The sequence below is a fragment of the Musa acuminata genome, chromosome BXJ1-8 (genome assembly GCF_036884655.1).
Source record: "Musa acuminata AAA Group cultivar baxijiao chromosome BXJ1-8, Cavendish_Baxijiao_AAA, whole genome shotgun sequence".
Lineage (NCBI taxonomy): Eukaryota > Viridiplantae > Streptophyta > Magnoliopsida > Zingiberales > Musaceae > Musa > Musa acuminata.
The window spans coordinates 4619772-4629933 of record NC_088334.1 but is presented as its reverse complement, the minus strand read 5'-3'; the positions used below and the strand labels follow the sequence as shown (position 1 = coordinate 4629933).

The following is a 10162-nucleotide window of genomic DNA, read 5'->3' as shown; positions in this document are numbered from 1 at the left end:
ACCAAGCTGATGCTCTCAAGTGCTGATCTCCATTCCAAGTGTTGTTAGTATATATACCAATTTGTGCAGTCAGATAAGCATATTGCACACAACTATATATATAGCAAGATCAAAATGGTTAACATAAAAAAAAAAGTATTATTATTATTATTATTATTATTTTTTGCATAAGGTGAATGAGTCATACACGATCAAATTAATATTTTAGATGTAGTTGAAAATGAATTGTCCTCCCCAATTTGCCAAGGGATTCATTCATGCATCGAGATCTCGCAAGCATACCATCCGTGATGTCGCTGTGCAAAGAGTAACCAGTCGATATAACTGGGTGAGACCAACCCGCTGCCATCGCCGGTAACAGTCGGCTTGGATTGGGCCCAATAATTATGGCCTGACTCGAGTTGGACTGCGTCTGCATGTATGTTCCTTCCCTACCCGTCCTACGCTTCTTCTCTTCCATGGGGTTGTGATGAAGCTTTGCCGCCTCCCCCTTCCCACCTCTTTGCCCTTCAAGCCCTTCCACACCGCCGCCGTATCCATCCTCGAAGACCATCTCACTCCCGCCTCCGCCGCCAATCTCTCTTCCCACCTCTCCCCTCCACCGGAATCCCCGGCCTCCTCTGTCTCCAATCTCACAACCCTCATCTCCGCCACCCAGTCCGTCGGCGGAGCCGCTCAGATCCACGCCCACCTCGCCAAGTGCGGCCTTTCATTCGGCCCTCCTTTTCGCCACCACCTCCTCACCCTCTACTCCAGATGCCGCTCCCCCGAATCCGCCCGCAAGCTCTTCGACGAATTCCCCGACCCGGACCACATCTCCTGGTCCGCCCTCATCTCCGCGTACTCCAACAACGGCCTCGGCCGCGAGGCGCTGTTGTCCTTCAGAAAGATGCGATCTTTGGGCGTTCGGAGCAACGAGTTCACACTTCCGTCCGTCCTCAAGGCCTGCTCTGTCTCCTCCGACTTCATCGCTGGCACACTAGTCCACGCCTTCGTCATAGTCACCGGGTTCGAGTCCGACGTCTTTGTTGCGAACACCCTCGTTGTCATGTACGCCAACTTCGGCCTCCTCTTAGATTCCAAGAGATTGTTCGACGGCATTACTGACCGCAATTCTGTCTCGTGGAACGGATTGCTCGCAGGCTGTGTAAGGAATGAGAGGTTCGAGGAGGCAGTGTCATTGTTTCAGGAGATGGTGATGGATGGAATGAGGCCGAATGAGTTTGGCTTCTCCTGCATCCTAAATGCATGCACTGGCTCGCAGGATTTATCCTGCGGGAGGGCAGTTCATGGCTACCTTACCAGGCTTGGATACCACTCGGACCCTTTTACCACCAATGCTCTTGTGGATATGTACGCCAAGTTGGGAAACGCCAAAGCTGCAGCTATGGTTTTTGGAAAAATTGCTCGACCGGATATCGTTTCATGGAACTGTTTTATTGCTGGTTGTGTTCTTCATGGGCATGATAGCCGGGCATTGGCATTGTTGGTGGAGATGAAGGCATCAGGAATGGTTCCAAATGTGTTCACTCTGTCTAGCGTTCTTAAGGCTTGTGCAGGAACAGGGATGCTGGATTTAGGCATGCAGATACATGGTAACTTGATCAAGGCTGGTTCAGATCCTGACTCATTTGTCGGTGTTGGACTTGTTGATATGTATGCAAAATGCAATTGTTTAGATGATGCAATGAAGGCCTTTTACTTGATCCCTGAACAGGACTTAATATCATGGAATGCTTTGATCTCGGGGTGTTCACATAGTGGGAGTGATGATGAAGCCCTCGCCTGCTTCTCTAAGATGAGAAGAGAAGGTCTGAACTTTAACCGAACCACTCTGTCGGCAGTTCTTAAGTCCACAGCAAGCTTGCAGGCAATTACTGTAACCAAGCAGGTGCATGGACTCGCAACAAGAGCAGGGTTTTTGTCAGATCCTCATGTAGTAAATGGTCTCGTTGATGCATATGGGAAATGCAGTTGCCTGGAGGAGGCAGGGAGAGTCTTTGAGGAATGCCAATCTGGTGATGTGGTGGCTTTCACATCTTTGATTACAGCTCACTCCCAGAGTGGGCAAGGGGAGGAAGCTATCAAAGTCTTCTGTGAGATGCTAAATCAGGACCTGAAACCAGATTCATTTGTTTGTAGTAGCCTTCTTAATGCCTGTGCTAGTTTATCTGCCTATGAACAAGGGAAACAGATACATATACATGTGCTAAAGATGGGGTTTATGTATGATGTGTTTGCTGGGAATGCACTCGTTAACATGTATGCAAAGTGTGGTAGTGTTGAAGATGCCACCTTAGCTTTCTCTGAGATACCAGAGAGGGGGATTGTCTCATGGTCTGCTATGATTGGAGGACTCGCCCAACATGGGCATGGGAAGAAGGCCTTGGATTTATTCTCTAAGATGCTTGATGAGGGTCTATCTCCAAACCACATTACCTTGACTAGTGTTCTTTGTGCTTGTAATCATGCGGGCCTTATTGATGAGGCAAAACAATATTTTGATCTGATGGAAGAGATGTATGGGGTTCAACGAACACAAGAGCATTATGCATGCATGATTGACCTTCTTGGGCGTGCTGGTAGATTAAATGAAGCAATGGAACTCGTGCATCGTATGCCTTTTGAAGCCAATGCTTCAGTATGGGGAGCACTCTTAGGGGCTTCTAGGGTTCATGGAAATATAGAATTGGGTAAACAAGCAGCTGAGATGCTCTTTGCCCTTGAGCCTGAGAAGTCTGGAACACATGTGCTGCTTGCAAACATGTATGCTTCAGCAAGCATGTGGGACAATGTTGCCAAAGTCAGAAGGTTGATGAAAGATAGCAGGGTGAAGAAGGAGCCCGCAATGAGTTGGGTTGAAATGAAAGACAAAATTTATACTTTCATAGTGGGGGATAGAAGTCATGATAGGACAGCTGAGATATATGCTAAGCTGGAAGAGCTTGGGGACCTAATGAGGAAAGCTGGATATGTTCCTATGGTTGAGACCGATCTCCATGATGTGGAACCAGGGGAGAAGGAAGTTCTCCTTTCTCATCACAGTGAGAAGCTTGCTGTTGCATTTGCATTGATCAGTACTCCAGCTGGAGTTCCAATTAGAGTGAAGAAAAATCTTCGAGTGTGTAGAGATTGCCACACAGCATTCAAGTTCATATGCAAGATTGTTTCCACGGAGATAATACTTAGAGATATCAATCGGTTTCATCATTTCAAGGATGGGGCATGTTCTTGTGGGGATTATTGGTGATTGTGGAGTTGACTGATACTACTTTCCTCAAGTTCAAAGATGTGCTTTCTGGTTTAACCAATGCTAGCAGTAAGACAGAGAACATATTGAAGGCAAGGTGGGTTTACCAGTGATATGTTTTATTAAAAGTGTCACCAAAAATTTTAGCTGGTTTATTATAAGAGATTACTTTTTGGTCTTGGCAGATTAGTGAAACATAATTTTTTTGAGGATTTGGGATGTATCTTGCTCAGCTTCTCAGGTTGTATGATCAGATATTTCTTTCTTCTATGAATTATTTTCTGGATTATCGAAGAACAGTATAATTCCTTATGATATCATCTTTCCCAAATCAGAGTACAGAGATCACAAGGTTTGTTAATTTTGACCTTCCTTGATCTTTGGTTTGCATTTGCCATCTTAAATTGTCTCTTAAAATTCTTCTTTACTATGCTACAATATTGACTTCAGATTACTTGCATCATACTGTTTACTGTTTAATCTGCTTTCTCCTCTGGTTTTCAAGTCTTTGGTTAGCACAGTTTTCCATATACCTTTAGTGGTTTATCCTTAAAAATGGTTGTATCTAGGAGTGACAAATTGTCGACTGATGCCTTTTTTGTGTTCTCTTTATTAGGTGTTTCCCAAGATTTACTAGAGAGTGCAGTAAAATCACCTAACCCTTATTAGGTTCAATGTTTTGGAATATAGGAGATTTTACAAGACCATAGGATGATGTGTATTATTAAAAGGTAAAAATGACCAAATCTTAAATGATTGTTGGAATAAATTAAGATCATTCCTAATTTGTCTATAATGCTCTATATTTTTTTATTTATTGTGAAGCAAAGTATGTTGCATTTTCATGTTTTAGAATATAGGAGATTTTAAATGACCATAGGCATGATATAAGATTATGTTTTAGATGATCAGAATTAGTCCAAGATTGAACTTGAGTTCTAATTGATATAGCCAAAGGTAGTAATTTTCTTAGTTGAGTTTGCTCTATTGTGAAGTCCATATCAGATCCATCAACCCATCATCTTTGCTCTCCATATTGGTTCCATGAGATCCTTCTGAATCCCCAAGCTTTTCCAGCTTTGATTTATTCCTATTTTCTGGCTTCAAAAGTACTTAAATTTGATGCAACACCTTCTCCTTCCATTGGAGAAAAAAAAAATCTCATTCTTCAGATTTTTGTATTTATTAGAACTAATAAATAAATACATGGATGCAATTGGGTAAAGAGGATTTAAATGATAAACATTTTATTTGATTTATTTTATTATATTTTTCTCTTGCATATAAATTTTCGTATGACTTTTGTCAATTCTGCTGCTTGATCGGTGGGTCCCGTTCGACGAAGGCATGTATTAAGGCGGCCCCACCCGCGGCGTCTTAAACGCGTCGAGACCCGAGTCATGACGCGGCCCTCGTCCTCCGCACGCGGGCCCCGGGCGAGCCGGACTCAAAGGGGTGCTTTCGTCATTCCAATAACTCTGTTTCCACTGTTGGGGAAGCAGGCAGAGTCCTCCCGTATTATACGCAAGTCGGACGAGCGCATGACTCCTTCCCTCCCTCTCTATCGAGGGCTAAAAGGAGGGCTGATCGATGCGGCGGAAGGTGGCACCGGATTCATCGGCAATGGCGGCGGTGGGAGGCGGCGAGGGGGCGACGGAGGTGGAGCAGGCGCAGCTGTCCACGGCGATCCGTAACGGAGAGGACCTAGGACCCTTCGTGCGCCGGGCCTTCGCGTCCGGGCGGCCCGAGGCGCTTCTGTCCTCCCTCCATCACTTCGCACGGTCCAAGGAGGTGGAAATCGAGGACGTGTGCAAGGCCCACTACCAGGACTTTATGGGTGCCGTCGACGACCTCCGCTCCCTCCTCTCCGACGTCGACTCCCTCAAGTCTGCCCTCGCCGACTCCAACGCCGCCGTCCAGTCTACCGTCGGCCCCCTACTTGCAGCACTTGACGCCTACCTCGAGGCCCGCTCCGTCGCCGACAACCTCACCGCCGCCATCCGCGCTGCTCGCCTCTGCTCCCGCCTCTTCGCCCTCCTCGCCCGCGCCAACGAGCATCTCGCCGCTGATCGCCTCTACCTCGCGCTCCGCGCCATCGCAGCCGCGGAGCGTGACCTGCTCCCCGCCGCTCCCCACCCCACCATCCGCCGCATGCTCGTCAGCCTCATTCCCGCTGTCCATGCCCACGTCGAGCGGAAGATCTTCGAGGAGTTCTCCGACTGGATGGTCCAGATCCGCGTCGCCAGCCGCCACCTCGGCCAGATCGCCATCGACCGCGCCTCTGCTGCCCGCCAGCGCCAGGCCGAAGAGCAAGGTATTCGCTCCGGCTCCACCATCACTACCTCTATCTTCCGCGACCATCCATACTCCCTCCGCCTCGAGGAGGAGGAGGATGACGACTGGTCTGGCGACGACTCCGACGACCTCGCCGCGGCCTTCTCTGATGGCGAAGCTTCGATCCTCGATCTCATCCCTCTTTACCGTGCCCACCACATCCACACGACCCTCGGCCTCGAGGAGCGCTTCCGGCGGTACTACTTCGAGAACCGCAAACTGCAACTCACCTCTGACTTCCAGGTCTCCTCCTTGACTCCCTTCCTCGAGTCGCACCAGATCTTCTTCGCACAGATCGTCGGATTCTTCATCGTCGAGGACCGCATCCTCTGCACTGGCGGCGGCCTCATCGCACCGCCCGATGTTGACGCCCTCTGGGAAATCGCCATTACCAAGATGGTGTCAGTGCTCGAGGACCAGTTCTCCCGGATGCAAACGGCTAACCACTTCCTCCTCATCAAGGACTACGTCAGCCTCCTCGGCGTCACACTCCACCGTTACTGTTACTCGGTCGACCCCCTACTTGACGTCCTCTCCAAGCACCGCGACAAATACCATGACCTTCTCCTCTCCGACTGCCGCCGCCAGGTGTCTGAGACCCTTGCCGCCGACAAGTTTGAGCAGATGCTTATGAAAACGGAGTTCGAGTATTCCAAGAACGTGCTCTCCTTTCAGATACAGACATCTGACATCACCCCAGCCTTTCCCTACGTCGCCTCCTTCTCCTCCAGCGTCCCTGACCTCTGCGTCATCTGCCGGTCCTTCATCAAGGACTCGATTAGCTTCATGTCTCACGGTGGGCAGCTTGACATCTACCCTATCGTCAAGAAGTACCTTGAGAGACTCCTGGGTGAGGTCGTTGATGGATCCATTCTACACCACATCGAATCCAGGAGTCTTGGTGTCTCCCAGGCAATGCAGGTGGCTGCCAATATGGTCGTCTTGGAGCAGGCCTGCAACTTCTTGTTTCGCCATGCAGCCCAGCTTTCAGGCATTCCGCTGCGCATAGCAGAGAAGGTAAGAAGGGAGTTTCCTTTGAAGAAGTCTCGTATCGCAACAGAGGAGCTCCTTCTGGGGCTGCTAAGGAAGAAGATCAATGATTTCATGATGCTGACAGACAGTATTAGTTGGATGGCGGACAGCCCACCCCCGAGTGGGAATGAGTACTCCAATGAGGTGATAATATACCTCGAGACATTGGTTTCTACAGCACTGCAGATACTGCCCATCCAAGTCCTTCGACGGATACTTCAGGGTGTCTTGACCTATATATCTAACACTATCATGGGTCTTTTCCTTAGTGACACTGTCAAGAGGTTTAATTTGAATGCAGTGATGGGAATTGATGTTGATCTTAAGAGGTTTGAGTCATTTGCAGACGACCAATCTCGCTTGTTTACTGATTCTGATGATTTCGTTGCTAATGAGTTAAAGCTTGCATTGTTAGAGGCAAGACAGTTGGTTAATCTGCTCATGTGTAACAACCCTGAGAATTTCCTTAACCCAGTGATCACGGAAAGGAGCTACAACAAGCTCAACTACAAGAAGGTGATCACAGTAACTGAGAAGTTCAGGGAATCATCAGATCGGCTATTTGGAACTTTTGGCACAAGGGGTGCAAGGCAGAATCCAAAGCAGAAATCATTAGATGCTTTAATAAAAAGGCTCAAGGATGCTAGCTGAACCAGTTTCCTGGTAGAGTAAAATAAAAGAATTTTTCTTGATTTCTGTGAATTATAGATGGTTTGTTATTCATTGTTTAGAACTTGCATCCTACTCTGGTTAGTGAAATTATTATATTATTGTCCTCTAGATGTAATTTTTTGCAGTGACTTAATCTGTCTTCTATCTGGATCTGTGGATGAACTAAATATAGAATGTTTTACTTTTCTGAGCTGAAACTTTCGTCATATTTTTTATACCCAAACGGCCAAGCCAAAAATATGATTGACAGGATTATTGTGAAACTCTTCATGGTTCTAAGGTATTTCATGGAGACCTTATACAAGAAAGAATAGGTTCTGTCATACAAGCTTTACATAGACAATCAGTTTTCATACATTCCTATGATCCATCCTATCACACACAATATGAAATCACATTATTCATAAATGTAACTGTCACAAGGTTAGGTTACTTTGAAGTTGAAAACGATATAAGCATAAAAAAATTCATAAAATCTTGTTTCTTTCAGTGATAGAGATTACTTAATTTTGTACTTTAGTTGAAGAATTTGGATTCTAGATCATATCTGCATATGTTATACTGACACCAGTTTTGCTAGCGAGTGCTCGGCGAGGTGAGACCCAAGCACCTCAAACCTATCTGAGCAAGGTGTCTTTACTTGGGCGCCACCCAAGTGAGAACCTCAAGCTGGATGTTGGTTGACCCAGGCGCTTGTTCAGGCCAACCCAGGCATAGTGAGTTCGGACCACGACAGACTGCGAAAATCAGGAACCGATCTGGCGGCCAGGCTGGTTGGGGTGTTAAAACTATTTCAGAACCAAACAGGTGGATACCTGCTTACAACGGTCGAGCTGGTCACTGGTGAAGTGGTTTTCAAGGGTTTGGGTTTTCATTTTTTTGGCAATTAGAATGCAAAACGGTATAATTTGTGGTAATTCATAATCTTGGCTGTATGAGCAATGCTTTTGAAATTTGGTTCTGTTTGTGCTAAGAGATGAAATTGATGACATTGAGAGTAGAAACTTTGTTGAATATTGACTTTATTGTGTTTGTTCGTGATGCATATGTTGAATATCACAAGCCTTTTTTATTAGTTTGTATTTTGTGATGTTTTCATGTGTTCCGGACTTAATTGTACTAGTCTACAATGAATGTTATTTTTGATGTGTTTTTTTATAACAAAAAGTGTATATTCTTTTTGTTTTTATATCGTCGGCTTTTTTGGTTCAATGGCCACTGCATTTGACAACAATGTCTTTTATGATGGTTATTTCTACAATTTCTATTAATCCTTTTGTAAGCTGTTCAAAGACAACAAGGTGCATCGAAGGTCAAAGCATATATATGCATCACTGTTACTATCTTGAGGTCTAGTTGTTCTCTCTGTTTCTTTACCTACACTTGAAGCAATCATGAACTGACTAACAAATGTCATGTATCAATGTTTCATATGTATATGTTTCATATACACACAGCTTATACTACAACATGTCAAGGAGGTTGGAAGCATACTTTTGGTCCATACAATCAATGCCTAGTCTGGTCAGTTCTTTCTGGTCTCTTTGTGATGATCGTTTCTTCCTTTCATTTTTATCACTGTTGCAGAATGTGCCCCACCTGGTATCTCCATGGAGAGCTAATTCATACTATTTGATGCATAATGTTCTCCACTTGTATTATGTTTCACAACTGGAGTCATTAAAAGCTTGAGGTAGAGTTATTTTGAAGCTTGTAGTACTTCTGTCATTTTTTGATGTATCTTCACTTTGAACTATCTTGAATAAATCTTGCCAGTATTATGTCTTTGTGTTATCCTGCCAAATTTTGGCTAAAAAGTTCCAATTTAGCTGCATGTGTATTTGATATTTTTCTGCCTTCTGATAAATATAGTGTTATTAACTGATATAGGAACATTTATTTTAGACCCTGATCTTTGATGGCAAAGTCCAATGCATAGTAGTAGCTAAATTCGAAACCCTGTGATATGAGAATAGCAATGGAATAGAGTTATTGCCTCTTAAATGTCACACCTTTTTCTGATTTCGTTTGTGGCTATCTTGGAAGGGATTATAAATGGATTATACTTACAACTGTAATGCATTTATCTAATTTTTTCCAACTGTAATGTGTTTAGTTGGATTCAGAATCTATGTGAACTTATGTTGAATCTTCTTTCATGAATGCCATAACATTAAAGTAGCAATAAATCAGTCTCTCTCTCTCTCTCTCTTAAATGTCACACCTCTATATGATTTCGTTTATGGCTCCTCTTGGAAGGGATTAGTAATGGATTGTTCTTGCAACTGCAATGCATTTCCCTTCTTTTTTCCACTGTTCAGGTTGATTCAGTGTTTATTTGGTCACAGATTTTGCATCAACTTATGTTGAATCTTCTGTGCAGCTCCAATATTATTGGGAAGAGAGAACAACTTGAAGTAATGGAGGATCTGTGTGTTCCAAGGTAAGTAGTAAGTTAGGAAGTCCTAAAATTTTGGACTCCAACGACGTCACAACCGGTGTCGCATTACACCCTTGCCAAGTCAACACGAGGGGTACTTCCCCACGTCGAGCCAAAATCCGTATCAAGAAGGCACCTCTCGACAAATCATGTCCTGGAAAGCTCGGGATGATATTGCATGGCGCTATTTTGTGTATTCCGAGCATCGGTCGCACGAAGGTACTACCTCATTATCCCGGGATCGATCACCACTCCAAGTCCACGTACAATCGATCCTTGCGTAATAGTATAAAAGTCCCTGACCAGTGGCTAGGAAGAAGAAGAAAGGGAGGAGGAAAAGTGGCAACTACTGACTTGATCTACGAGGGGCCAAAGTCGAGGGCCTTATGTGCAGGAGCTCGACCACCCTCGGAGGCACGATCACCCTGACCAAG

The 10162-nt window shown here is 45.2% G+C and overlaps 2 protein-coding genes across 2 annotated transcripts; both read left to right on the top strand.

Moving 5' to 3' along the window:
- Window positions 1-272: 272 nt before the first annotated feature.
- Window positions 273-3539, top strand: LOC135587157 (pentatricopeptide repeat-containing protein At4g14850-like). Its single transcript, XM_065078215.1, has 2 exons — window positions 273-3347; window positions 3436-3539. The coding sequence occupies exon 1, from the start codon at window positions 470-472 to the stop codon at window positions 3248-3250; it is 2781 nt and encodes a 926-aa protein (XP_064934287.1). The 5' UTR covers window positions 273-469; the 3' UTR covers window positions 3251-3347; window positions 3436-3539.
- A 137-nt stretch (window positions 3540-3676) lies between these two features.
- On the top strand, window positions 3677-8485 carry LOC135587158 (exocyst complex component SEC15B-like). The gene is made up of 2 exons (XM_065078216.1): window positions 3677-7279; window positions 7869-8485. Exon 1 carries the CDS (start codon window positions 4841-4843, stop codon window positions 7265-7267), a length of 2427 nt encoding a protein of 808 aa, XP_064934288.1. The 5' UTR covers window positions 3677-4840; the 3' UTR covers window positions 7268-7279; window positions 7869-8485.
- The last annotated feature ends 1677 nt before the right edge of the window (window positions 8486-10162 follow it).

Bases quoted from the DNA above. Each gene is read 5' to 3' on its own strand.
- LOC135587157 (XM_065078215.1), top strand. From the start codon at position 470: ATGAAGCTTTGCCGCCTCCCCCTTCCCACCTCTTTGCCCTTCAAGCCC.
- LOC135587158 (XM_065078216.1), top strand. From the start codon at position 4,841: ATGCGGCGGAAGGTGGCACCGGATTCATCGGCAATGGCGGCGGTGGGA.